At 34.6% G+C, this 16,965-nt stretch overlaps 1 protein-coding gene across 9 annotated transcripts in view; it reads right to left on the minus strand.

The window, feature by feature from the left end:
• CEP290 (centrosomal protein 290) overlaps positions 1 to 16,965 on the minus strand; it is a 94,444-nt gene that overhangs the window by 4,688 nt on the left and 72,791 nt on the right. For 8 of the 9 annotated variants that reach the window (XM_008004202.3, XM_073020985.1, XM_073020984.1 and 5 more), the window contains 9 exons: positions 15,953 to 16,076; positions 11,380 to 11,514; positions 10,107 to 10,193; positions 8,220 to 8,384; positions 7,555 to 7,677; positions 6,097 to 6,269; positions 2,193 to 2,334; positions 937 to 1,010; positions 244 to 338 (listed from right to left, as the gene is read on the minus strand). In XM_008004202.3, coding sequence (XP_008002393.2) covers positions 244 to 338; positions 937 to 1,010; positions 2,193 to 2,334; positions 6,097 to 6,269; positions 7,555 to 7,677; positions 8,220 to 8,384; positions 10,107 to 10,193; positions 11,380 to 11,514; positions 15,953 to 16,076 — 1,118 coding nt within the window. The remainder of the gene's footprint in view (positions 1 to 243; positions 339 to 936; positions 1,011 to 2,192; positions 2,335 to 6,096; positions 6,270 to 7,554; positions 7,678 to 8,219; positions 8,385 to 10,106; positions 10,194 to 11,379; positions 11,515 to 15,952; positions 16,077 to 16,965) is intronic. The other variant, XR_012094548.1, reaches the window with a different exon arrangement.

The raw sequence follows: 16,965 nt of genomic DNA on the forward strand, positions 1-16,965 counted from the left end.
GATGGAGAACAAAGAGAAAAACACTTGGGTACTTGGTACTCTACAGTATAAACACCACAAAGAGAAAAATGGGAATATTTTTATATTAATAGCATGGAGGAGAGACAAGAGATCCAAAACTTATCAGGAATTTGATTTTACACTGAGACAATGATCAGAAATCTGAGCCAAAAGAAAAAAAAAAAAGGTAAACCCAAATTCAAAAACCTGGGGGTAGCTAACATGTTTTTTAAAATATATTACCAGGTATGGTGCTTTCAGCTCCACTTTGGTCCTTGTTAACTTCTATCTGATGGATTAATTCTGCTTTCTCTTTATCCAGCTGACTATTAGCTAATCTAGAACACAATGATAATGTGTTAAAAAAAAATAAGGCAGGTATTGCTTCATAAAATATATGGGCATTTCTTATGAACTAGTGATGTACAGTAATCAGAACAAACTAGTCTTTATCAAAGTAAACATTTACTCTCAATGCTACAATGTCACCATTCTCAAACAAAAAGCCTGTAATACAAAAGCCTTCACATTTTTCTTAATATCTGACCTGAGGTCATTTGCAAGAGTGGTTTTGTTATGAGGGGCCTAATGAAAGTGGGCTACAGAGATTCCTGAAAGTAAAAAATTACTTGTTCTCTTTCATTAGTATTTTCCTCTGGGAAGCTAAGTATTAATTCATTCTATGCTCTTAGAAAAGTTTAAACTAAATTACAAACTGGAAACTTATATTACAGTTGGGTTTATCCTTTTTTCCAGTGTGTATTATGAAAAAGAGAATGATTAGCATTAGAAGGAAGAAATAAGGACCTAATAAGCCTGTTAGGTAGTAAAGTTGAAAAATGTTTGTCTCTAGTTGTAGCAATTCTGAGTATATAAAAACTAATAATTTTTTTTTTTAAAAAAGAAAGAAAGTAGTCAAATGAACACGTGACGCACCTAAGAACTTGAAGCTCCCGTTTGAGGCCTTGCTCTGTCTCAGCACCTTCAGGAACATGTTTAAGAATCTTAATCTTTGGGGACAATGAAAAGTTAGAAGATAAGGTTTGCTATGGAAATACGAGGATTTATAAAGATACACATTTTTAACAAAGCATATTAAAATCTGGTTTTCAAAAGCATGCATAGGCAAATTTCTATGTTCTATTCACCATTCATTCAACAAGTATTGAGTAACTACTGCATAACTGGCATCGTCCTAGGCACAAAGGCTACAGTAGTGAACAAAATAGGTAATGTTCCATCTTGCATGGTCCTCATTTAGTGTGGAAACAAAGAATGTGTATGTAATATGATATGATGTAATAATAGTGCCAGATAGTAGGAAGAGCTATCAAGAAAAAATTATCCAGGGTAAGAGGATAAAGAGTGATGGCAAGTAGTATAGGGTTAGGGTTAGGGTTAGGGTTAGGGTTAGGGTTAGGGTTAGGAAGGTCTCTCTGAGGAGCCTCTATTTCAGCAGAGACATGAAGTCTGGGAGCAAGCTATAAGAATATTTGGGTGAACAGTATTCTAAATAAAGGAAACAAGTGTAAGGACTTAACGCTTAAATGAGTTTGGATTGTTTGAAGTACTGAAAGAAGGTTAATGTGGTTAAAACACTGTGAATGAAATGAAGGGAAAAGTGGTAGAAGATGAAATTGGGAAGAAAACTGGGTACCAGACCTCATATATTGTTTTGGGGTATGAAAAGAACTTTGAAGTTTTATTTTAGGGTGATGGAGAACCAGTAGAAGATTCTGAGGACAGGACTTTGTGCTTCGTGATGTGCTTTATGTTTTAAAAGGGTTACCTGGCAACTGTGTGGAGACAGACCAGAAATAGAAATAGAGTGAAATAATGCAAGAGTGGAAGCTGAGATACCAGCTTGGAAATTATTGCATTTATTCAGGTATAAAACAATAGCCTGGACAAGACTGGTAGTGATGTCTCAAGATGCCAAGAAGTGGTCAGATTTGGGATATAGTTTGAAAATAGAGCTGACATGATTTAACGATAAAAAAAAAGATGTGGAGAATGAAAAGAATGAAGTCGTTGATGATCCAAAGTTTCTGGCTTAAGCAAATGGGTGAATGGGGTGCCCTTTGGATGGGTCTTCTTAATCGAGTCCATTTTTATCTATAGAAGATAATGCAAGGAACATCCTGTGATATTATGCATTATTTTATCATGTAAAGAAAAATTACATTACTTACCTGTTCTTCAAGGTCTTCAGTGTATTTCTTAACTTTTTGTTCTCTCTCTGTTGCTTCTTTTACAAGCTGTTTAAGGTCAGTAATGCTTTGATTTTTTTTGGCAATATCAGTTTCCAATTCTTTTAACTTGGTTTCATACATTCTAAAAGTATAAGGAAAAAAAGTATAGACATGGCAAATAATTTATGTCACTGATTTAAAAGTCAGTTCAAATTATCGTACTAAAAATAAGCAAGAGTATCTTATTTTACTGTTTCATCTAGTCAAAGTTTTCACTACATATTTATTTACCATTAAAATGGTGGTGGCAAGAGATAAGGTATCCCTAATTAACAGATGGCCCATTCAAAATAAAGGATTTGGGTATTTTCCAAGATTATAAACAAGGATGGAGCCTGATTTGACCATTTTAAAATTAACACCCTATTTCAATCACAAAATAAGAAAATACAAAGTAAAATTCTTTGGAATATAAAATTCTATATTACTAGATATTCTTAGAAATATAAAGATGGCAAATAAAAAGCTTTTCTCACATATACAGACACTCATAGGAGGTATGCAGAAAAACACTACAGGGAGAGGAAAAAATTGTGCAAAAGCATGGGTGAGAAAAATAGTGTATGATGGGAGAGGGATAAAGCTTGTAAAAATCTGAATACATTTATAATCATTAAAGAAACAATAGTTCAAAAAAATACAGACTCCAGAAAAATAATTTCATAATTGAGCGAGATGGTTCTACTGGTTCATTATACCTAAAGAAATATAATGCTTACGCCGGGCGCGGTGGCTCAAGCCTGTAATCCCAGCACTTTGGGAGGCCGAGACGGGCGGATCACGAGGTCAGGAGATCAATACCATCCTGGCTAACACGGTGAAACCCCGTCTCTACTAAAAAATACAAAAAACTAGCCGGGCGAGGTGGCGGCGCCTGTAGTCCCAGCTACTCGGGAGGCTGAGGCAGGAGAATGGCGTAAACCCGGGAGGCGGAGCTTGCAGTGAGCTGAGATCTGGCCACTGCACTCCAGCCTGGGCGACAGAGCCAGACTCCGTCTCAAAAAAAAAAAAAAAAAAAAAAAAAAAAGAAATATAATGCTTACAATATCCAAACTTTTCCAGAGAAATGGATAGAAAGACTGCATTCTAAGTTAAAATGGCCAGTATAGCTTTGGCAACAAAATCTGCTAGGATAATACAAGAAAGGAAAATAATGATTGTCTAAACACATTCAAATAGCTTCTGATAGATCCTAGAAACTTAGATTAGAAGGGAATGCTTTTAACCCGACAGAGACCACCACAGATCTACCACAAGTAAATGGTGAAATATCAGAAGCTTACTCCTTCACTTCATCTAATTTTCCATTCAAAAGCCACTCAAGCAGAGAGGGCCTCTCTGATCACCCTATGTAAAACTGCCCCCACATCACCCTGGTTTGTCCCAGCAGTCAGGAAAAGGCCTGACATAGAATATGTGTTAATAAGTTTGTTGAATGAATAATAAAGCAACTATAAGGATGTCAGCATGAGCAAGACCTGTGTCATGGGTCCCAAAAGAGATCTCTCTAAACTGCTTTATTGAGAAAGGTGTATAATCCTCCCAGATTTAAACTTTAGTGAATTTTTTTCCTTTCCATTTTCTTTTTTAACGGATTTAGGGAACCTGGAGGTCAACGATCAAAAGGAGCCTCTCTCTGTCAAGAGATTTCTACTTAGACTTATGTCTTCTGCAAATGGTTTACTGAAGGCTTATGGTATGCTCAGTGACCTGTATTGTTCTCAGACTAAAAACACATATATGATCTAAAATGCAAAGTCATCTTCAATTATGGTTAAATATCATCATCACCTCTACTAACCATTTATAAACCTTATAAACCCTTTTTGCACTAACAATTTCTTATGTAGCCCCATAGAGCCCTCTTAGAAAGAACTTGAGCCCACAGAAAGGATATAAGTTACTTAAGATCATAGTAAGAATTAGGTCTTTCTAAACCAGAGAACCTATCTGGTCCTTTGAAGAAACCTAGGCAAGGTGGGCTTTTTAAAAATAATATCCAACATAAAGCAGAGTCTGGCAATAGGAGGTACTACGTAAATATCTGTTGAATAAATAGATTTCAGAGTAACTCAAAAACATTCTGAGTCCATATGTGATTACAGAAGAAAACAAAGGAATGACCAAGAAATCAACAGAGAGGGCTGCTGGCTAAGACCCACTGCTAGGGTCAAAGAAGACAGTAGAAGAGACCCCCTTCCCCTACTCCATACCATCGCATTTGTTATTTCATCTGACCCTGACACTGGCCTTCTTACAGAGTAATTTTTCCCAGTGTGTAGATGGGAAAAGTGAGAGCTAGAGTGGGGAAGTGTGGATTCTGGCCACTCTAGATTTAGTATTCGGACAGGAACTAAGGACTCTTCCATGACTTTATGGCCATCTGGGCTATCCTTTAAAGTGCCTGCTTAATCTTTCTCTTTTCTCCTTAGACTTGGTTGACAGGGGCAAGTGCAGTGCAGCAGACCCTCTGTGGGACTTGCTGTAGCCTCACAATGCTAAGACTCCCCTCCTACTTGTAGTGATCGCTATCTTGCCTTCCATCAAGACCATTCCAAAGAGCAGAGAGGGAAGATGAAGCCCTCAAAGACATCGAAGGGGATACTGGAGGTGCATGGACATAAGGAATTGTAAGAGAATGCTGAGAGATAAAGATGAGTATGCCTTTTGAAATGGGGGCGGCAGATGTGCTAGATGGTAAAGGATACCACTTCATACACGATGGCTTTAATGGGACAAGACATGGGCAGGATCCCACTGGTCAATGACGTCCAGGCTCCTTGAAGCAGCTGCTCAAAACTGGAAATGAGAGTGACGTGAAGAGCCTTTGACCTACTCATCACAGTCATGATGAACCACACATGATGATAGTGGCAACAGACTGAATGTTTATTCATAAACTCCCACCACCTCTTTCATAGCCACAAAAATTAGTTTCACAGGTTGGAATTCCATGTATTCAGGATGGGAGAAAATAAAGTATCAGAAAGCAGAAGCCAGTAAGACATCAATGCTGCTGCTGAATTCACCTCTTGGGGCTATCTGAAGAGAAAGTTGCCCAGGATATAACTCTAAAAGCATTACAGCACAGACTAGATCCAGTATGCCACACGTTGTGACAAGACAGCTCAATCATTCCTGGCTCCTACTTGAGAAAGCAAGTTATACAATCAAGAAACTGAAGCTGCAGTTGGAGAAAAATAGCACCCAGGAGAAGCTGAGCAGCCTCAGCCTAGACTCATAGCTGATGACAGCTTCATGATGCACACACAGCCCCAACTCCTTCGCCCAGCCCCAGCTCTACTCTGTTCCATGCCCTGCCACCCAAACAAGGTTAAACAAGTCAAACATTTCAAGGAAGAAAAAGTCTCCATCAATATTACAAGAGAAAAAAAAGTATTATGTTAAAACAACAACCAAACAAACTGTTCATCAGGAAGAAACCAGGTTACTCAGAACAGTGTTGTCTTTTAAAACAATAATACCGGCCGGGCGCGGTGGCTCAAGCCTGTAATCCCAGCACTTTGGGAGGCCGAGACGGGCGGATCATGAGGTCAGGAGATCGAGACCATCCTGGCTAACACGGTGAAACCCCGTCTCTACTAAAAAATACAAAAAACTAGCCGGGCGAGGTGGTGGGCGCCTGTAGTCCCAGCTACTCGGGAGGCTGAGGCAGGAGAATGGCGTGAACCCGGGAGGTGGAGCAGTGAGCCGAGATCCGGCCACTGCACTCCAGCATGGGCGGCAGAGCGAGACTCTGTCTCAAAAAAAAAAAAAAAAAAAAACAATAATACCAAAATTTGAAATGATTAAACTTTGTACAAGTTTAAAATTCTGTTCCTACCTTGTAACCACAATGGATTTCCAGCTCTTACTGTCAGCACCTTCGAGCTGTGGACCTCTGCTTTCTGCAAACTGTAATCTCTTACCAGTCTCTTCTAGTTGAACTGTCATCTTCTCATTTAATATCTCTAAATTATTCTTTGCTATCCGTAATTTCTCTGCAGCATCAGTTTCCTATCATTAAATGCTAATTAGTATTTTATGAGAAAACATAATATTGTTCTCATAGATTCAGTGTATTCAAAATTATCATTACAAATGGGAAAACAAAAATAACCTGGGGCTCTTAAATGCTGATTAAAATTTCAATAAATTCAACATTTCCTCTCCTTTAAAGCAGCAATATGGCCAATAACAATTAGAACAACAGATCATGAAAATGAGGTCAGAGAAATATATTTAGTTACTAGTGATTAAATTTGACATTTTGTTCCTCTGTAATATTTTTAGAAAAATGGGATAGTTTATACCTTTACATATGTAAAAGATTCTTTGTTTTAACTTCCTAATGCTTATGAGACCTAGCTATAAGCATAAAGTATGTGTAAGTAACGTGGATTATTTCTTTTTGTTGTTGTTGTTTGTTTGTTTGTTTGAGATGGAGTCTCGCTCTGTTGCCCAGGCTGTAGTGTAGTGGTGCGATCTCAGCTCACTGCAACCTCCGCCTCCTGGGTTCAAGTGATTCTCCTGCCTCAGCCTCCTGAGTAGCTGGGATTACAGGCATGCCAACACGCCCAGCTAATTTCTGTATTTTTAGTAGAGACCAGGTTTCACTATATTGGTCAGGGTGGTCTCGAATTCCTGACCTTGTGATCTGCCCACCTCAGCCTCCCAAAGTGTAGATTATTTCTATTATTAAACATCCACATTCCAAGCACAGTATCATTTGGTCTCTTAATACATTCTGATAATATTCTAACTAGTTTTAAAATATTAATTTTTAACTTCTTCACTAGATCTTCCATATAAATAACAATATCTATATATTTTGCCGAATAAACAAAATAAATCTTACTATTTAACAAGGCAGTTTCATATACTCCTTACTATAAACTGGCCTAAGTCATGTGCACAAACATTAACTAAATTCCACAGAGCTCTGTGAGATAGATATACTTAACATTCCCAAGTTTACAGATGAAAATTTTACAGACGAAACTGAGGAATAGAGAAGGGATAACAAGCTGGCCCTAGTTCCCATGACTAACAAATAACAGAGCTAGAAATTGAATTTAGGAGAGTAATGTCTATATTATAGTGCCTTTAAACTTATTAACTTTTATTATCAATGTTTTTCATGGTGGAATGTGATGACAGCAGGCATAGAAGAAACACAATTCCTCAATCTCTTAATATCCACCTTGAATAGGCACTCTCATCAAGGATCTACTTTCAGTTTTTCCAAGAGGTATTAAGTAAAATAAAAATCAATAATTATAATCAGTCATAAAAGTCATACTTTTTTAAGTTCTTTACGAAGCCTTTCATTTTCAGCAATAATTTTTTCTGTGCCTTTGGTCTTGGATTCATAGTGCATGCTCAACTGATGCCCAAAATGAGCTTTAAGTTTTTCTAATTCAGCCTAATAAAAAAACAAACAAAATAAAAACTGTACATTATCAAAAAGAAATAAAAGATAATCTCATAAACTCATAAATCTTACTTCAAAGTAGTTTTAGAAACCATATTTGATATGATTACAATTACAGTCTTCCTTTGAATATTAGTCAGAACAGAAGTTCCCAATGTTGGCTACATATTAGAATAAATTGATGACTTAAAATAACAACAACAACAAACATACCTGTGTCAGGACCCACCCTAAAATAATTAAACCAATTTCAGGGATGGGAGCTTGGGCATCCGTATTTTTAAAAAGAAACACAGGTAATTAATCTATGTGTCAGAAAAGTATTGGTGTTGAAATAACAAGAAAGATCAGGTGGACCTACTCTATAACCCTTAGCCTTGCCTCTCATAAGTTTTTTTCTATGTGTATAAAATCTGTACTGTATTCATTAAAGCCATTTTATATAGTAATGAGCATATTTGAAATTTTCCTGAATAGTAACAAATTAAAACAGTAAAATATTCCCCTAAAAATGATAACATTAAAAAAATTACCTTCAATTTTTCATTTTCTTGCTCAATATTAGCCATTTTTTCACTAGTCAATATTCCTGATGCTTTTTTCAACTGTTCATTTTCTCTCTGGACTTTTTCAACTACTTTTTTCATTAAACCAATGGTTTTTTCCAGTTCTGGGATTGTCTTTCCACTTCTACCAGACTACGAAAGAATATGTTAAATCTTTAATTAATATGTTAAATCTTTAATTTAATCAAATATTTTCGAGAGTATAATACAAAGTACCAACAATACAACAGGCTCAATATACTCAATATTAATAATTCCTAATATTTAAAGTCAAAACTGTGTTAATTCAATTCATTCTTAAAATACTTCTATAAGATAGGAATTATAATTTCCATTTTAAATACAAGAAAACCAAGACTAGGGAAATTTGACACTCCTAAAATCATGCAGCTAATAAGTAACATCTTAAATAGTCTAGCCTTGATGTCTTATCAAAATGATTAAGTCTAAATATTCTATTTAGCTAATGTTCTCTCCAGTATTTCAGTTTTTCTTTATACGAAATAAAATCACACAAGAGAAATTGTGTCTTTAAAGAGCTCATGAGTAATTAAATTGTAACTGCAAAATAATAGAGGCAATTTTCTCTAAGAAATGCTACTGCTTAGAGATTCAATTTCTGTTTAATATAAATAGAACAGATATCTGAAATAAAAAACCTTGCATAAATATATCAACAGAGATGAGTCATCACTTAATAAGTTTAACTGCTTATCATTTAAAATAAAAATAATTTTTAGCAGTTTAGTCAAACGGTATGCTTAATTTTTTTTTCCATTTTAGTTAATCATCCATGACTAAGAATAATTCTGAAATATAAACTTTTACATCATTTCAGTATGTACTTTCATAATTAACTTAGATAGAAAAGGTCAAATTAACACATATTTTCACTGATGAAAAAAATGTTGCTGTCAGCAAGATACTGTTTTGAATATTTTTCCTTTTTTTTTTTTTTTTTCTAGCTCTGCTGCACAGGCTAGAGTACAGTTGTGCGACCACGGCTCACTGTAACCTCCGCATGCCAGGTTCAAGCAATTCTCCTGCCTCAACCTCCTGAGTAGCTGGGATCACAGTCATGAGCCACCACACCCAGCTAATTTTCGTATTTTTAGTAGAGATAGGGTTTCACCATGTTGGCCAGGCTGGTCTTGAACTCCTGAATTCCAGTGATCCGCTCACCTTGGCCTCCCAAATTGCTGGGATTACAGGCCTCTCAAATTGCTGGGATTACAGAATACCCCGGCCTATTCTGAATATTTTTCTAATAACACATAATATTTTCACTGAATCCATCATATATTTAATATTACTACCAGAATGACTCTGCATTATGATTGCTTCCATTTATGACACATGGCAACATGAAATCAACAGGAGTTTAAGTCTTTGGCCTTGACCTCATAAGCAACATTTATTCATTATATAAAGTGAATACAAAATAACATAGGGAGAAAATTACAAGAACACAAAAAAAGAGGGGGAGGAACGAAGTATTTATAAAACATTATACCAAGAAGGTGGGAAGATATCATAACAAATGGTTACAAAATGGCAGCACTGGACCAAGGACCAGTTAGTAGTTACCTCCATAAACAAAAGGATTCCTGGAAGTTAAATGTTTTCAAGGTGTGGAGGCATATTCAATAAAAAGAGAGATGATATAGACGATAAAATACATTAATTTGAGACACATAGAAATGCTTACTGTTTTATATTACAGATGCAGAATAAAAACTGAAACTACAGGGCACTTGTAAAGGCATATCAGTACTGTTACAATATATCTAAACTTTTCATTTGTGGCTTATCACTGCTGAAACCGTAACAAATGTATGGTAAATTCTCACATACCCCTCTAACATGGCCAAGTTTCCGCTCAACTTCTGCTTTTTCTTTCTTAAGAAATTCACACATTTCCTTCAAATCTCTGACTTGATTCTGAAAGATAATAAGCAAACATCTAATAATTTAACATAGCTATAGCCATTGAAAAGAAAAGGCAAACAATTCATGTGAACCATCAATCTCTTCAACTGTATAGCCAAACCAAATAATTGGGTCTCTATACTAATGAGGAAGATTTTGAACCAAATTGTTAAATTAATACAATAATACTGTGTATATGAAATGTCGAGGTATTTCCCACATTATTGCCTGATGCAATAACACAAATTTAGAATTCTGATTTTAACTGTCCCATATATTGCACATGTAGATCCTTACCCAAGTGTACAGAGCAAAAGGCAAATGAACATCTAACATTGGTTCTATCAATGTAAAAATCCGAATGAGAAGCAGTACCAAAAAGAAAAAAAAGTGTAAAAAGTTGGCAGATTAGTGCCTTGAAATAAATAAATAAAGTGTGAGAAGCAAGACATAGCTTAACTATATCATTACCAGTAGAATTAATAGATTGCTAACATTATGAATTAGAAAACAGAACTGAAGCAATTAGCTAGCCAAGAGAAAAAAAGATTCCCATAAATAGGGTAAGACCTGGAAAACCAAAAATTAAAAAATCATTATTAATATCAGAATAAAGTAAAATTTCTAAAAGAAATTATTCTTATATTTTACATTGTGATAATTTTTAATGAAATATACCACATATCTTCCCATCTTAGGACATTTGAACTTGCTATTTCTGTTGTCTGTAATTCTTTTTCTAGTATCTTTATGACCCACTTCTTTACTTCTCCTTAGCTCTCTGTTCATACATCATTTTAATAAGGAAGACCTCCCTTACTAACCTATTTTAAATTATACCCCTTCCCTCTCCCCATACTCTTTACACCAATCATGCTTTATTTCTCTACTTAGCACTAACATCAGATGACATACTATTCAGTGACTTGTTTATTGTCAGTCTTCTTCACTAGAACGTAAGTTCTATGAGTGTAAGGAATTTTTTGACTGTTGTTTCCCAGCACCTGGAGGAGTGTTTCATACAAAGTAGGCTTTCAACAAATAAAGGTTAAAGAGCAAATATATAAAGTATACCACCACCATGATATTTTAGGAATATGCATTTTTGACTTCTTAATAAGCTAATAAAAGTAAACATTACAACTAAGGAAAGAGTTTTAGGCATTAGATTTTCTAACTATAAAAACATTAAATTTACCTTTAATCTTGGCAAATCTTTATTTGCTTGTTCAAGCTGAAATTTCAGTTCAATATTTTCAGACGACAACTTCAAGTTTTCCTTCTGAAGCTCCTGTTCTTTCTGACAATGATCATCTGACCCTATTCCTGAAATCTTCAGTGAAGTGAAATTAGGAATATTTTTAAAGTTTAATAAATAAAAGCCATAAAAGACATACTGGATAAGAAAATACTGTCAAAGGTAACTTTTTTTCCTCAAAGGAATATAAGAAAATCAGAGTTCTAGAGAAAGCCAAAAATAAATAAGTTAGAATACAAAACTTGCAGAACAAAAGGTAATATGGTTTGTTTTAATTACAATGGAAGGAAAGTCAAGTATGACTTAATAATGTCCACACATATAATGCCTTCATGTATCATTTCATAATGGTTAAACTGATTTATGGTGGTTTCACCAGTCCAAAATAAAGCATGATTGTTATCTAACCGCTATGGGTTGAACTGTGTTCCCCTTACCCTCCATATTTATATATTAAAGTCATAATTTCCAGTACCTCAGAATGTGACTTTATTTGGAGACTGGGTCTTTATAGAGGTATTCAAGTTAAAATGAAATTTTAGGGTAAACCCTATTCGACTATGACTGGTATCCTTATGAAAAGGGAAAATTTGGGGATTTAGACACAGAGATATATAGAAGGAGGATGATATGAAGAAACAGGGAAAAGATAGCCATTTACAATCCAAGGAGAGAGGCTTGGGAAAGATCTTTCCCTCGGATTGTTCAGAAGAAATCAACCCTGCTGATGTCTTAATTTTGGACTTCTAGGTCTCCAGAACCAAGGCCATAAATTTCTACTGTTTAAGCCACTAAATCTGTAGTAATCTGTTACAGCCACCTTAGCAAATGAATACACTAGGCTACAAAAGAACTGCCTTAATTCTTTCCTCCTTTGGAAAGCTTTCCTTCATTCTTTGAGCTAAAGTAATGGTTCCCTCCTTTGAAAACCATTAATATTATATCTGCATTTCTTCTGACCTGTATCTGCACTGGGTTATTACTTATATTCACTGTTACTTCTCATTCTAAACTTTATTTTTTAAAACTGTGCTTAATTATATTTTTCTATGCATTTTCTCTATAAATTAGAATACCACCTACCTCACAGGACTGTTATAAGCATCATAGGAAGAATTTTTTAAAAGTATTCAGCACAACTTTTGTTTTTTTCTCCTTTCTTTATTGGCTTGATGGGCTGTAGAGTCAATTACTCCATTGACATTATGGGTCTTAAAATATATTATTATAAAATATCTGTTATACATGACTTTATAACATCTTTTAGATCCAGTGACTGCATGTATCCATCTGATTTTTAAGGAGATGTGTGTGCATATGCACATATGAAGTAGCAAAAAAAAGGAGACAAACATTTTTGTTGATGTATGTAAATCACAGGAATACATTTCCACTTAGTAAGAAAGCTCAAGTATACATTCAAATGCTACCACTATTAGGTTAATACTAGGCAAATTCTACCACTTCACAAGGTTGTCAGTTTTTACATTTTATAAATGAAGGCATTAGACAGGATAACTTTTAAGGTTATTTCAGACATGGACATCTGTAATTTCCTGTCCCTGAGCTCTTCTGTCTCCCAAACTTCCTCTCTTCTGTGGTACCTATTTGATTCAGCAAATGATAAACATCTATGAATTTCACTGATTGGTAGATATAAAATATATTAAATATTATAGTAGAGGGCAATTCTATTTGATGAAGATCTCACATGAGGATATTTTTAACACATTTCTCACTAAAATATGATGCAGTTACTGTTAGTGATTATGGATCATTTTTCCCTTGTATTTTGAAATAAGAAAACGAGAGGTATTAGTTGATACTGTCCAAATCTGAAAAATAAATTCTAATGAAACTCTCTCTTGTAAACAGAATTACTGTATAATGACCTTCATGAGACTTCCAAACTCTTACAGAAGAATCTGGTTAAAAGCCATAAACTGCTTAAAATCAAATTCTTAATGGCTAGGAGTTAGAAGTCTCAAATTCTTATTTATTGGCACATGAAAAAAGGTGTTATGAATTAAAACACCTTCAACCATTTTCTGTTAACATATAGATATTTAATTTTAGTTGAGGTTTTCATGACTTAGGTGACTGGAATATCTGAGTTAGACAGTATAAAGAAAAAAAAGATAAATTGTATGAACAAACTTTTCTTATTCTGTATCTCAATGTAAGCTAACCAAAAGTAGTATGTACATAAAAAGTTCATAAACTGTTGAGTTAGACTAACATTCTGCAAAGTGCTTTTTGTTTGTTTGTTTTTGTTTGAGACAGTCTTGTTTTGTTGCCCAGGCTGGGGTCAGTGGCACAATCTTAGCTCACTATAATCTCAAACTCCTGGGCTCAAGTGATCCGCCCACCTCTGCCTCCCGAGTAGCTAGGACTACAGGTGTGAACAATCACACCCAGCTAATTTTTGTTTGTTTGTTTGTTTTTTGTTTTGGTAGAGATGTAGAGATGGGGTCTCTCAAGGCTGGTCTTTGACTCCTGGCCTCAAGTGCTCCTGCTGCCTTGGCCTCTCAAAGTGCTAGGATTGGAGGCATGAGTCACTTTGCCCAGCCTATGTGAAAAATACACTTAGGCACAGAGCCTAACACCATTTATCATTATCATTATTATTATTTTAGAGACAGGGTCTCACTCTGTTGCCCAGGCTGGAGTGCAACAGGGCAATGTAACATTGAACTCCTGGGCTCAAATGATCCTCCCACCTCAGCCTCCCGAATAGCCAGGACTACAAATGTGTTCCACCACATCTGTCTAAATTTTTTGTAGAAACAGGGTCTGCCCAAGCTGATCTCAAACTCTCGGCCTCAAGCAATTTTCCTGCCTCTGCCTCCTAAAGTGATTACAGGAGTAAGCCACAGCATCCTGCCTGAGCCTAACACAATATCGACAGCAACACATGTAAGTTTCCTTTTCTCATTATAACAAAAGTATCTGTTATAAAACCTGGCAAAAAAAAAAAAAAAAAAAAAAAAAAGCCACTGAAGGAACTTGCTATATATCTTAGGACGTTGCACAACACTGTAACAAAATTTTACTGATATAATTCACCGCAGTGAAATCTTACTTCTAAATACAGCCTGATGAATTAGAAGTTTCTAAGACAAAACAATCACCTCTGAAGTGCCTTATTTTTGCTATTCATTTACCTAATATAACATTAAGTGAACACCAATTGTAAAAAAAAAAAAAAAAAAGGGCACTAAATTAGAAAATGCATATTCACTAATTTTTGTAGGAAGTACTCAAAAGTTAGAGCTTAAGATAAAGTTTACTAATAGTTAATACTTTTTCTAAATCTTACACACTTTCCCATTTGCACTATATATGTATGTAAGCTACTTACTATAAGAAAATTCAGTTAACAAAGAAATAAAGGACGGCCATGTATCCAAACCAAGGATGCGTCCTTTCTTGGCTGGACGGACGCATCAGTTTCATCACCTGCCTGTGCATCACCCTCAGCACAACTGAGCCACAGCATCAGCAACTGTCACATAATCACAGTCCTCCAAAGCAGACTCTAGAGGTCCATGTAGTTGTTGTGACTCACATCTTCAGCGATGTGTCTCTTTCCTTTCTCACTCTTGCCTATCTTATTCTCTTCCTCATTTTTATGTTCCTGTTTATCATTTTGACAACATTCTTGATTAATTTTACCAACCTTAGAATCATGGTTCATTTTCAAAAAAGGAGTTAAAATCTGCCAAGTTACCATTTGTTGAGGTAAATTGACTTTATTTATTGTTCGGTCTTGACTCTGATTTATTTAATTCAATAGGATCTACAATATGTTCTAATTTGTATTTTTCATCATTACTGTAATACCATAAAATACTTTTAGGTACCCAATTATGTAAGTCATCCTTGGCACCTAGTCTTTTCCCATTTTTAATTCAGAGTGTTGCCATGATTTTTTTTGGTTCTGAACAAAGTGTTTCTTTTGTGAAAAATATTATGCCTTTGTATTTATTAATAATGGTAACAAGGATAAAAAACACAGTTGTGTCACACACCTGATTCTGCTTAAGGTGGAAGAATGAAGACACACGAAAAGAAAAAGGAAACAAAAATAATACACTAAATATTAAAAAAAATTCATCAAACAATTCTACATTAATGAGTAATGAGTTTTTATAAGCTTAAAATATACCACAAATATTTCAATGAAAACAGTCTTGGAACATATTTTCCTATTTTATTTAATCGTATACTCTTACTACAGAAAAATACATAATAACTACACATTTAAAATTCCTAGAAATCATTTATGAGTTTTATGAAAAGCTTATGAATCTTAAGTTTACTGTTATTATGTTAAAAAGGATTAAATAAATTAATACACATCAATATCTGGTAAAAATAAAAGTTGAATTTACTGTATTACTAATAATGAGAAAGACGTAATGCTTTTGGCCAGATTAAGAAAGACGTTGATTTCACTTTTATGCATTTAAACATGGAAAAAAGAAAAAAACAATAAAAGATATAGACTTACTGAAGGCCTAGAGTATGTATCCTTTGAAAGCTGTTTTTCCAAAGCATGAAGTTTTTCTTGGAGGTATCTGTTTTGTAAATGTAAATCTTCTACAACAGAATCTCGAGGAAGAGCTTGGTGGGCCCTATGAACAGTAATCAGAGATTCTTTACTGTTCACATTTCAACTTTTCTCTGTTGTATTATATAAAAATACAAGTATTCACATTTCAACTTTTCTCTGTTGTACTATATAAAAACACAAGACAGAAAAGTTCAGTGTGTTTATTAACGCTACATTTATTTTAAATTCTTCAAACCTTCTAAACTTTACAACAAATAAATTAGGATATCGCAATTAGTATTATAAAATAATCCTCTACAGAGCATTCACTGAAGGGCTTCTTTAAATAATGAGTCAAAAAGTATATTTTAATTTACTGAAATACATTAACATTTTTAAAGAACATGCATCTATTTATATGGAATTACATAAGATAGCTAAACTAAAATACTTACTATTTTAAAACATTATATAATAATTGCATAATATCCATGGTCTTCTCAAGAAGCTCAAGGATCTAAAAAGACTCTCACTGATTTCAGATAAAAATTTAACACTTCAAGTCTAAAAACATCCCCCTGGCCTACAAGACCCTCCATGGTTTGTCACCTCCACATCTATCCAACCTTACTGTCCAGGAGTCTACCTTTACTTAGGTGAATACAAATCCACTCCTACCCATACATGAAACATTTACTCTTGCCTCTTGTCTCTGCTAGGGTTCTCCTCCTTGAAATGCCCCTCCTCTTTAATATCTAGATGATTCATAAAATTTAGAAATTCAAACTAGAGTTCAGATAGAAGACAAACTCAATCTTTTCTATAAAGTATCCTCCAACTACTTCAGTCCACATGAACTCACACTATTAGAGGAAAAAAAAAGAACCTCTAAAAGTAATAGCAGATTTCAAAATTAAAATGATTTGATCCTTTGTAAAACTTGCAAAGAAGAATAAAAGTGTTTTGTTTTG

The sequence above is a fragment of the Chlorocebus sabaeus genome, chromosome 11 (assembly GCF_047675955.1).
Source record: "Chlorocebus sabaeus isolate Y175 chromosome 11, mChlSab1.0.hap1, whole genome shotgun sequence".
NCBI classification, from domain to species: domain Eukaryota; kingdom Metazoa; phylum Chordata; class Mammalia; order Primates; family Cercopithecidae; genus Chlorocebus; species Chlorocebus sabaeus.